The following is a 12,974-nucleotide window of genomic DNA, read 5'->3' on the forward strand; positions in this document are numbered from 1 at the left end:
GAATGTAGATAGAGGTCATCAGTGTAACAGCTACATCACTACACTTAAGATGTTGAGCTAAGTGCTTTTCATGCATCCTTTTTTTTTTTTTAAAATCATAAAGATAGTTTTATACTAGGTGGTATTGTCTGTCTTTTAAATGGTGAGCAAAGTAAAATTGAGATGAAGTTAAATAACTTGCCAAAGGTCACATTGCTAGCAGATGGCTGAGCTAGAATGCAAACTCGGAACCATTGGATTCCAGGCATTTGATTTTAACTAACACAGCAGACAACTTTTGCTGTTAAACTTTCTCGTGTCTTAGAACCAATTTATGTAGGATAAATTAGAATCATTGGAGGTGGAAAAGTAAAGGTTTAAAAGAGGGTATGTTATGAAATTATTTAAGGGAAAGAGTTAGATCTAATTTATCTTTGCATCCCCAGAGATATGCCTGGCACATAGATGATGCTATTTAATGAAGTGCACAATCTCTTCAAGTTCTCTTAGGAATTTACTTACATGTGATTAGGTTCTCTTTTTTATTGTTGTTGAGACAGGGTCTTGCTCTGTCGCCCAGGGTGGAGTACAGTGGTATGATCTTGGTTCAACTGCAACCTCTGCCTCCCAGGCTTAAGTGATTCTTCCACCTCAACCTCCTGAATAGCTGGGTCTACTGGTGTGTGCCACCAAGGCCGGTAGAATTTTTTTTGCTTTTGCCATGTTGCCTAGGCTGATCTTGAACTTCTGGGCTCAAGCGATCCTCCTGCCTCCCAAAGTGCTGGGATTACAGGTTTGAGCCACCACGCCAGGTCCATGATTAGGTTCTTTAGTATGTTACCACCGTACATGTGCCACCTAGTGGATGGAGATTATCCATAGATAGTGGCTACAGATGAAATTGCCTCACCTGTCCTTATCCCAGGGTTGCAGTGGTCCACCAAAATGACTTTGGCGCATTTTGTGACCAATTGCCATTGCCTGTATTTAGGTCAGGTTCAAAGTAAGGGGAAAGATATATTGGGGATTTTATATACAAGAAAAATACCACACTAAAGTTTTAAAAATGCAGTGTAAATTTTTAAATGTCTGCTCCAGTTTCCACAGTTTGGCTTGCAGGCAGTTTGAGCTAATTGAACCTTATGGAAGGCAAAAACTCTGCAAAGTGTTGGAGTAGCCAAACCTGGACTACTTTATTGGCTAACTTCTTTCTTTAGGCAAAGCATAGGATAGTATTCAAGAGTACATTTTAAATAATAAACTAGAGATAATTAAGTACTGGCATCAGGAATATTTCCTCAGATATCACTGGGTTTATAGTCATTTCATCCGGAGCATCTCTGATGACATCTCTGGTTGGATCCCTGGTTGACATCATTTTTATCCAGAGCAGTGTGTTTCACATTCTGCTGCCAAACTCTGACAATTGTTTGAAGACTAGGATTAGGAGAAGAGAGAGAGAGACATAAACACTCAATTGTCCTGCCTTGACTTTGACAGATAGTAAGATCTAACATGTTCTACCAAATGAAGAGTGACAGTTAAAGACAGCTTCTATTATTACCTGAAGTATCACATATTTAGTGATACCTTTTTTGTTGTTTGTTTCTATTTTGTGGCAGGAATTACTGCTACCTAAGAAGCAGTCATAGAGTCCTCCTTATTTGTTAAAGAACACAAGACCAAAACAACAAAATCTAAACCAAAAGTAAAACCAAAACTTATCACTCCCTGCTGTTTCTTTAGCAGATCCAGGTTAGAATCATGGGCAGAGCCAGTGATGATAATAGCTAGAGGAGAAAAGAGAACAGGATGAACTCTGAAAGCCTGTCTTCTTACCTGCTTTGTGGGATCAGATCTGGTGCTGATCCTATTTCTTAAAAAACAAAAACAAACAAAAAAACTCTATAGTCTGAATCTTTTTTTCCTCTTTGAAATGCAGGAAACATAATTTCAAAAGGTTGTATACCTGCAAACCTACTTACCAACCAGTAACAGTAACGTTTAACTTTTCTATTTCCTTCTGGCTCTAATTTGAGGGAGAGATAGACACTGTCCTACTTGTTTTCCCTTAGCTGTTAGCAATAAAACTCCCCTAAAAATAATAAAAGTGCTGTGTATTTTCTTTTCTGGGAACAAAAATAAGGAAAAAGCTGAGACTGTTATATACTGTGCTAGGAGAAGGCCAGAAAAAGCTGAGACTGTTATATACTGTGCTAGGAGAAGGCCATTTTTGACTAGACGTCATATATGGTAGATAGCAGCATACTAAAAGGAAACAGACAAGTCGTACTTTAATGGAGGGAGCACAGTTTGGGAGTGGGGATAAATGGATCTGGCACCAGGAAGAAAAATGTTTCTAGGGTAATGTAATGATTTGTGACCCTGGTCCATTTGACTCGTTGTGAGTTTCTGAAGGCACTATTCTTATTCCTCCTTTACGTTTGTCACTTATTTTTCTCTTCCCCTTTCTTATTACCCAGTAGTAAGAATGGTATAAAATGTGTATATCCCAAAATGTGTCTGGGCCTCTCTGAGTAGAAATGAGATGCTTTCATAAAGGTATTTATATATATGATAATTTTATAGTACTTTGAATATAATGGGCAGGCAGAGAGTGTCTCTCCAGCAGAATTGTATTCTTTTCTGTCTTTGGCTGTAAAAATACTAGAGAGAGGCAACACAGAATACCCTTTGGCTCATTCCAGATGCTTTCCCTAGAGCTACAGGCTCTGTAAGTACAGTCTGCATTCCAAATAGGTTGTAGCTGTATTAAATATTTTAATACAGCATAAAAAAGGTCAGTTGATGTTTCAAACTCCATTATCAGTGTCTCATGGCCTGATCACCAAGCCACTTGAAGTTTTTGTTATGGCAGTTCTTCACTCTTAATACCAGTTCTCTGTGTTAATTAGGGCATGGGTTAAGCTGCTGTAACAGAGACCCCAAAATATAGCAGTGGCTTAAATAAAACAAATTGATCTTTCTCTCATGTAGTATTTCTGAGGATGAAGAGCTTAGGTTGATGAGTCTTTGTTCCACATTATTGTTTGTTGACCCAAGTTTCTTCTATCTTGTCTCTCTGCCATCACCTGGAGCATTGCCCCTCATTGGCAGCATTGCAGCTGGGTTGCTGTCATGTCCATTCCAGTACGTAGGAAAGGGGACTATAATTTAGTTAAGAGCAGGTCACTTCCTTTTAGATGATGAAGTTGCACAGTTGCGTCTGGTCATATTCTCTTTGTAAGAACTTGCCATGGTTTGCTGCAAAGAGGGTTGGGGAATAAAGTCTCTAGCTGAGCAGTTATGTGCCCTGCTAACACTTGAAAAGTATAGGAGATGAAGAGTATGTGTTTTGTCCTTTGTGTGCTTTCTGCAGGTTTATGTGCCGTGTTCATCTTTGGAGTTCTTTAGCTATTCTTGATCTGAATACCTTTTTTAGGGGGAGGGATTCAAATTGTATTTATTTTCTCTCATCTGCGACACATTCATTTTGTTCATGAGGTCATTTGTCACATAGAAATGTAAATTTTCATTTTATGATTCCTTTTGAATACAGACTTGTATTTGTAGATTTGATTCTAGGTACTTTATCAATTTTGTCTCTAGGGATAGACAGGACACCTTGATTGATAGACTGCATAAACAATTTAAGGTCAGCTTTTCTATTTCAATTTTTTAAAAAAGGAAAGAAACATGTTAAGTATGAAAACCAAAACCATCTGTTTGATGCTTCATGTTATCATTAATTTTATGATTTGATAGGACTCACAGTTATTTGTAGTTTTTTCTAACTACGCAAGTATAGTTATACAAATTATTCGTTTTTCACAATATTTTTCTAAAATTCATTTTGATTGTAGAAGATAGTTTTTTTTTTTTTTTTTTAAAAAAGGAAAGTCAGGCCGGGCGTGGTGGCTCAAGCCTGTAATCCCCGCACTTTGGGAGGCCGAGACGGGCGGATCACGAGGTCAGGAGATGGAGACCATCCTGGCTAACGTGGTGAAACCCCGTGTCTACTAAAAAAATACAAAAAAACTAGCCAAGCGAGGTGGCAGGCGCCTGTAGTCCCAGCTACTTGGGATGCTGAGGCAGGAGAATGGTGTAAACCCGGGAGGCGGAGCTTGCCGTGAGCTGAGATCCGGCCACTGCACTCCAGCCTGGGCGACAGAGCGAGACTCCGTCTCAAAAAAAAGGAAAGTCACATTGAAGTGCTAATCTGAGTGATAAGAAATCAAGTTTTGTGTGAAATTTAGTGTTCAAGATGCTAAATATGTCTAGTGTATAGTTGAAATATGGTGTGGAACTCAGGAGACAAGTTGGTGCTAGAGATGTTGATTTACAAATCATTAAGTCCAGAGAGAACTGTTGAAATGTGAATAATAATTAAGTTCTTCAAGGAGGAGCTTATAGGCTGGGCGCAGTGGCTCATGCCTGTATTCCTGGCACTTTGGGAGGCCAAGGCAGGAGGATGACTTGAGGCCAGGAGTTTGAGACTTGCCTGGGCAGCATAGTGAGACCCTCATTTCTACAAAAAGATGAAAAAGAATGTGGTAACATGTACCTGTAGTCCCACCTGCTTGGGAGGCTGAGGTGGGAGGATTGCTTGAGCCCAGGAATGTGAATGATCATACTACCTCACTGCAGTGTGGGCGACAGAGTGAGTCCTTTTCTCAAAAACAAAAACAACCAACCAACCCAGGAGTGTATAAAGGATGTATAGATGGCTGTACCTATATTTAGAGGTCTTAAAGGAAATCAGCTGAAGAGACAGATATTAGACTATTATATCTCCCTGCTTATAAAAGATAGAAGAACATTTCACTAAGGAGGAAGTGGTCTTGGTGTGAAATGAATTTTTAGGATGTTTGAAGAAAGCTTGTGAGTGGTGACTGGTTGATCCATGGGTGGTGTTGATGAGAATAATTGTGTGTGTGTGTGTGTTTTGAGATGGAGTTTAGTTCCTGTTGCCCAGGCTGGAGTGCAATGGCATGATCTCAGCTCACCACAACATCCACCTCCCAGATTCAAGCGATTCTCCTGCCTCAGTCACCTGAGTAGCTGGGATTACAGGCATGTGCCACCATGCTCTGCTAATTTTATATTTTTAGTAGAGACAGGGTTTCACCATGTTGGTCAGTCTGGTCTCGAACTCCGGACCTCAGGTGATCTGTCCACCTTGGCCTCCCAAAGTGCTAGGATTACAGGTGCGAGCCACTGCACCCGGCTGAGAATAATTGTTATAATAGGCTGGATACAATTAGAAAGGTATAGTTGAAGGGGAAGGTAGTAGAGTTCAGTCAGTTTATTGTGCCATCTCATGAATTTGGTGGTAAAAGGAAAGACGGAAAAGGAGCTTGAAAGGACTTTAAGATTTTTTTGTTTGTTTGGGGTTAGTGATACAGAAAGGTCTAAATAAATTTCAAGTTAGAAAAGAAGGAGCCAGCCAAGAGCATAGAACTGCATCATGAGCACTGGTGGGGAGGTGTAATGTCCCTTCATTCTAGTAATAGAGTATGACAGACAGAGTGGGCATACAATTTTTATTAAACGAGAAGAATGATGTTGGGGTAGTGGTGTATGGAAATCCTCTCAGCTATTAGGTTGCCTCCTGAGAAAGAACATTTAAGGTGTTTGGGGTTGGACTCAAGGAGAATGGAAACAGGCAGTAAGGTGAAGGTTTGTCCTTTTCAAATATTAAGCCTTTAGAATGACTAATTAGGATACATAATGAGTCTTTTAATGATAATATAAAGTATGAAACGATTTTTAATGACTCACTTTGAAATACATTTGTTCTGTAGACCAATTGCTATAATCCTGAAAATAAGATTCTTTTCTGGCCGGGCACAGTAGCTCATGCCTATAATTCCAGCACTTTGGGATGCTGAGGTGGGTGGATCATCTGAGGTCGGGAGTTTAAGACCAGCCTGGCCAACATGGTGAAACCCAGTCTCTACTAAAAATACAAAAATTAGCCAGGTGTGGTGGTGGGTGCCTGTAATCCCAGCTACTCGGGAGGCTGAGGCGGAAGAATCACTTGATCCCGGGAGGCAGAGGTGGCAGTGAGTTGAGATCGTGCCATTGCATTCCAGCCTGACTGACAGAGCGAGACTCCATCAAAAAAAAAAAAAAAAATTATTTTTGTTTTTGAGGTAGGATCTGGATGTGTTGCCCAAGCTGGAGTCCAGTGGTATCATCACAGCTCACTGTAGCCTCAACTGTCGGGGCTTGGTTGATTCTCCCGCCTCAGCCACCTGAGTAGCTAGGACTACAGGCGTGTGCCACTATCCTTGGCTAATTTTTTGTAGAGATGGGATGTCACCATGTTTCCCAGGCTGTCTTGAACTACTGGGCTCAAGCAATACGCCTGCCTCAGCCTCCCAAGGTGCTGGGATTACATGTGTGAGCCACCACACCTGGCCAAAATAAGATTCTATTTTTGAGATGGGGTCTGGCTTTGTCACCCAGGTCTGAGTGCAGTGGCATGATCCTGGCTCACTGCAGCCTCTGCCTCCCAGGTTCAAGGCATATCCTTCTATCTCAGCCTCCTGAGTAGCTGACACTGGAAGCACTCACCACCTTGCCTGGCTAATTTTTATATTTTTTGTTGAGATGAGATTTCACCATCTTGCCCAGGCCAGTCTCAAACTCCTGAACTCAAGGGATTTGCCTGCTTTGGCCTCTCAAATTGGTGCAGGGATTACAGGCATGAGCCATCATGCCTGGCCAAGATTCTTAACATTTATTGCTAGGATGAAACTTCTCTGAGTCAGCTATAATTCGGGCGCAAGTAAAAGTGTACCATGCTTCACATTATGTTGATAATCATTTTGCAGTAGAGAATAAAGATGCACAATACCACTCATTATGTGCGTAAACTTTCCTGTGTGAGTGAAGTATTGTTGTTTGTTGCTTCTTTTTACATTATGACCTATGCTTTATAGATAAATTCACCAGTGATTCATATCAATACAAAAATGACTCTTTGTTTTCTCTTGTTTACTATTAAGCGGAAATCAAAGAACAATCTGCAGAAGAGGATGCTGAAGCAGAAGTGGATAACAGCAAACAGCTAATTCCAGCTCTTCAGCGATCTGTGTCTGAGGAATCGGCAAACTCCCTGGTCTCTGTTGGTGTAGAAGCCAAAATCAGGTTAGAGAATGAATGCAGCTGGATTGGATATTAGTGACAGGAATAAAACAGTGAATCGACTATAGAGAAAATTCAAGGAGTATGAGTTTAGGATGAAAATCTGGGTGGACTTTTATGATTTAGTAGCTGAATTTGAAGCTGATGCCTCTGTGTGTAATTGGGTTGGGTACATCTGTGGGCTTAGGCAATTGTAGAACACGGCAGCACACTAGGGTTTTACTCTAGTCACCTCAGGCCAGTACAGAATATTACCAATGTGCTATTCCTGGCAGAAGACATAAATGTGAGCATTTAGCATGATGATTAATTTTTGATACTTACCTATAAACTTAAGTTTATACTTTTGTTCCTTACCTTCTCCCCATTCATTAAAAAAGGACTCACAGGACATTATAATGTATGTTTTGTTTTTCTTTCTTTCCACCCTGCCCCCTCCTTTTTTTTTTTAGATGAAGTCTTGCTCTGTCACCAAGCTGGAGTGCAGTGGCGCCATCTCGGCTCCCTGCAACCTCCGACCCCCTGATTCAAACAATTTTTCTGCCTCAGGCTCCCGAGTAGCTGGGATTATAGGCATCACCACCATGCCCAGCTAATTTTTGTATTTTTAGTAGAGACAGGGTTTCACCATGTTGGCCAGGATGGTCTCGATCTCCTGACTTCATGATCCGCCTGCCTTGGCCTCCCACAGTGCTGGGATTACAGGCACGAGCCACCACACTGGGCCTGTAACCTATCATTCTATAATTCAGCTTTGAAGTCTTAAGAGTTTTTAGACCTTGTTTGAAAAACATGAATAAAATAATGAAATTATCCATCAGTTTAGTACTCCCATGTTCTTCCCTCCCTCCTTCTCTCCCTCCCTCCCTTCTTCCCCTCCTTCCTTCCCTCCCTTCCTCCCTCCTTCCTCTCCATCCCTTCTCCCTCCTTCCTCCCTTCCTTTCCCTCCCCCTTCCTTTTCCTCTTCCTTTTCTTCCTTTCCTTTCTTTTTTTTTTTTATTTTTTAATTTTTATTTTTTTTATTTTTTTGAGGCAGGGTCTTACTGTGTTACTCAGGCTGGAGTGCAGTGGTATGATCAGAGCTCACTGTAGCCTCAACCTCCCAGGCTCAGGTGATCCTCCCACCTTAGCCTCCCAGGTAGCTGGGACTACAGGTGTGTGCCACCATACTTGACTAATTTTTAAGTTTTTTTTTTTTTGGTAGAGATTGGGTCTCTTTATGTTATCCAGGTTGGTCTGGAACTCCTGGGCTAAAGCAGTCTTGTCTTAGCCTCCCTAAGTGGTGGAATTACAAGCATGAACCACTGCACCTGGCCTCTCTCATCTTCTTGAAGCATTTTCTTTTGTTTGCTTTTGGGACATCTCACTCCTCATTTTGTCTTTTGCTAGTTGCTGTGGAGACTCTACATGTTTATAATTTTGGAATTCTTAAGGATACATCCTCAGATATCTTGTCTACTTTTTGTCTCTGTTCACCCCCTAGGAAAGAAAGCTCATTCATTCTGATAGCTGTAACCTCTGTGTATGCCCTTAAGAGTCTCATATGTTCATTTCCATTCTTCTTTACCTGATCTCCAGACCTTTATGTCCAGTTGTCTGCTTGACATCTCCATTTGGAAGTGTGTTAGACACCTCACCCTTAACATGTCCAGTACCGTGCTTGATTCTGCCTCCACCTCTGCCCCAAATCTGCTTCTCCCTAAGATTTCCTCATTTCAATAAATAACGCCAGTATTCACTCAGTTGTTCAGTCCAGAAACTTTGGAAGTTAATCCTTGATTTCTATCTTTTCTCATACCTTATAGCTCAACTTGATAACCCGAGCAACTTGTTACTGCCTTAACTTGCCTACCATTTTGGTTGAAGTCACTGTTATCCCTTGAAAGTTGTAGTAGCCTTTTAAACAGTCTTTCTGCTACTCTTTACCCTTCCATAGTACAATTTGTTTATAGCACAGTTGCAAAAATTATTCTAATAATGATAATCAGGTCCCCACTATCCACTCTCTTTCATGACTATTATATTTAAATTAAATATTTGAATTATATTCATAATTTCAAGTACTTACCATGTCTACAAGGTGTGATCTGTTCCTGACTCTCTCTCTCATGTCATTTGTCACTTACTGTGCTCTCACCACATTGGCCTCACTCCTTTACATGTGCTGATGGGGTTTCTGTCTGAGAGCTTTGGTGCTTGCTTTGCTTGTCTCCTGGTTTACCTCCCAGAGAGGACACCTTGCTGATAATACTATCCTCCTCTGAAGGGCCACATTTAGCTTAGTCTCAGTCAGCTCAGGAAAAAGAACATACAGTGTGAATCAAAGTAAAGAACACACTGGTGTTTGTTATACTGCAGTCCTCTCCTCCTCCTCTAGTATTTTTTGGGAGGTTTGAACGTTTTCAAAATAAAGGAGTAGGATGGAAAAGAAAACAGCAGCAGCTCCCACCATATTTTACATAGTAACCTGCTATATTTTTCTTTTTTCTTTTTTTCTTTTTTTTACTTTATGTTCTCGGGTACATGTGCACAACGTGCAGGTTTGTTACATATGTATTCATGTGCCATGTTGGTGTGCTGCACCCATTAACTTGTCATTTACATTAGGTATATCTCCTAATGCCATCCCTCCCCACTCCCCCCACCCCACAACAGGCCCCGGTATGTGATGTTCCCCTTTCTGTTTGTGGCACTTATTATTTTCCAACAGTTCATTTGACTGTCATGTGAATTCTGAAGGCAGGCACTTTGCTGGTGGGCTTTGTTCACTGCACTGTGTCCTGCACCTAGTAGTCCCTGACAGAGATTAGGTGCTGTATAAATATTTTTTTAATGAATAATGCGTTCTAGTTGATTGAAAAACATTTAAAATTCTGCTTAAATTTTTGTGGTTTGATACTACCATAAACTTTAATTTTTACTGTTTTCTGTAGCAATTAGAAATGGTGTAATGCATATGTGGAATTGAGAGGTACAGAATGCAGAATATTTGCTAGTTTAGAGCAGGTGCCTGAGAGCCTTCTGAAAGTATTCTGTGTCTCGGTATCCTCTAGGCCTACTTCAGGAACCCATTGTAGTTCTTAACTTCCTTGCTTGGTTCTTCTGCAGATCTTAAGGACAGAGTATGCCTGACTGACTTATCTTTTTGTCCCCTGTGAGTAGCACACGGTCACTGTTACTCCTCATCTAATACTTGTACAAAGAATGAAAGTTAAAAGCTACTCATGAATATATGATAATTTCTTTTATAATAATCATGGCCTATCAGTGGAAAAGAATAGGTTACTCAATAATTGACTGTCTACTTAAAAAATATAGGTAGATTGATGCTCATACCATATGGAAACATAATCTTGAGGTAGATTAATAAGCAATGCCATTGTTATTTATTTATCCTGGGTTATACTACCACTACCACTGTTACTTTCATTAGACAGGACAGACTGAATGTACACTGTGAGAAGGCCAGCGTACCATAAATACAGACCTGATGTTTATTCCAAGCTCCACCACTTTTGACCTTTATTCATTTTTATCTCTCTGTCCCATAGTTTCCTTAAAATAGGATGTACAGATGGAATTTAATGAATTTTAATGGTGCAGTATATAAAATGTTCTAAATGAATCTGTAATCATCCTATTACAATTAATAGGATTTTAGCAAGATTGCTAGATACAAAATCAAAATGCAAAAATCACATGTGTTTATATAGGAACAGAGTTAAATGGTATTTTTTAGCGTATTATTTTCCAATAATATAAAATTATATGTGACTAGGATTATGTGCAAAAATGTAAGACTTTTATTTTACTAGAGAAAATTATAAAACTTTCTGGAAAGATTAAGGAACACAGACATAATAGAAATAGAATATTCACATTTTAGGGGATTCAGTATTTTAAAGATATTCTTTCCCAATTTATCTGTAGGTTCAAGAAATTTCTAATAAAAATTTCTACAGTAAATTTTACAAGCTGATTTTAATTTATATGAATATGCAAAAGACAGGATAAACCAAAGGACCCATGAAGAAGAGGAAGGATTGCTTTACTTGATGCTAAGACTTTCATAACATGCTAGTAAATTAAGTCAGTGCTGTATTACCACAGAAATAGACAGATAGACCAGTGGATCAGAATAGGGAACCCAGCTACAGATACATGAGTAATATGAATAAGTTATTTATAACAAAGGGGCATCACAAATTAATGAGGAAGGAAGTCTCTCAACAGTTGTGTGAGAAAAATTATATGTACTTAAAAAAAAAGAAGAAAGTAGACCTAATTTATTCATGTCAACTCCAGTTATAGACATATGTGAGAAGCAAATTAGTAAAAGAAGTTAATGTAGAAGAATTTCTTCATTGCTTTGGGGGTAAGGAAAGACTTTTAAAAAACAAATGGAAAGCACTAATTATAGAAAAGGGTTGATTGCCCAGGCATAGTGGCTCATGCCTGTAATCCTAGCACTTTGGGAGGTTGAGGCAGGAGGATTGCTTGAGCCTAGGAGTTCGAGACCAGTCTGGAACATGGCAAAACCCCATCTCTACACAAAATACAAAGATTAGTAGGACGTGGTGGTGCTACTCAGGAGGCTGAGGTGGGAGGATCGCTTGAGTCCAGGAAGTCGAGGCTACAGTGAGCTGTGATCCTGCCACTGCACTTCTGCCTGGGTGACAGAGTAAGACTGTCTCAAAAAAAAGAAAACACACATGAAAAGAGGCCGGGTGCGGTGGGTTACATGCTGTAATCCCAGCCCTTTGGGAGGCTAAGGCAGGTGGATCCCTGAGGTCAGGAGTTCGAGACCAGCCTGGCCAACATGGTGAAACCCCATCGCTACTAAAAATACAAAAATTAGCTGGGCGTGGTGGCAGGTGCCTGTAATCCCAACTACTTGGGAGTGTGAGGCAGGAGAATTGCTTGAACCTGGGAGGTGGACGTTGCAGTGAGCCAAGATCGCGCCACTGCACTCCAGCCTGGGCAACAAGACAGAAACCGCGTCTCAAAAACAAAAACAAAAAAAAAAGAAAAGGATTGATTAATACCACTATACTTAAATTTAAAACTTTTGATGAAATATACCAAAACAAGAGTAAAAAGATAAATGACAGAAAAGGGAAAAATATTTCTAAAGCATACATCTGACAAAGAACTTATGTCCATATGTATTTAAAAATGAAGCAGAACAATTCAATAAGAAAAAACCACTTCTGTAGAAGATAGTAAGCATTACTTGATTACTTGCAATAAACATTACTTGATTATGACATTTTTTTAAACATGCTGTTGGATTTTAGTTAGCTCATATTTATCTTCCTAAGCAATATGAATTTTTGTAATATTGTAATGTCCTAGTTTTGGAGACAAAATTGCACTAGCCTCGTACGTGAGGCACCTTTCAGTTTTCTTATATTTTCCGGAACAATATCTGTAAGATAGGTATTGACTCCATGAAAGTTTGAAGTAACTGTCATAAAATTACGTGGGTCTGTGGGGTTTCTTACAGAAAGAGAAGTCACTCTATCAGTTCAATTCAAAGATTTTTTTTCTTTGAATATGTATTCCCTAAATTTGCTCCCCACTTCCAAATTTTTTTTATTCAGCTGTCTGTTTCATCTTGCACCAGTTTTCTCATGTTATATTTTTCTCAGAACGTATACATTTTATCTAAAATGATTCATGATACATTTATTATTTTTTAATGTTATTTTTGATTGGCAAATCCTAATTGTGCATTTATGAGTACAGTGTGATGTTTGAATTCGTGAATGTAGAGTGGAATGAATCAAGTAAATTAACAGATCCATTACCTTGATTACCTCTCATTTGTTATGGTTGGGCAT

General features: G+C 39.6%; 1 protein-coding gene across 1 annotated transcript in view; it reads left to right on the forward strand.

Moving 5' to 3' along the window:
- Positions 1 to 12,974, forward strand: part of KMT2C (lysine methyltransferase 2C) — a 302,059-nt gene that overhangs the window by 95,673 nt on the left and 193,412 nt on the right. Inside the window, 1 exon segment of the mRNA XM_033193165.1 lies at positions 6,993 to 7,134. Coding sequence (XP_033049056.1) covers positions 6,993 to 7,134 — 142 coding nt within the window.

The sequence above is a fragment of the Trachypithecus francoisi genome, unplaced genomic scaffold (genome assembly GCF_009764315.1).
Source record: "Trachypithecus francoisi isolate TF-2019V2 unplaced genomic scaffold, Tfra_2.0 Lachesis_group4, whole genome shotgun sequence".
Classification (NCBI taxonomy): Eukaryota; Metazoa; Chordata; class Mammalia; order Primates; family Cercopithecidae; genus Trachypithecus; species Trachypithecus francoisi.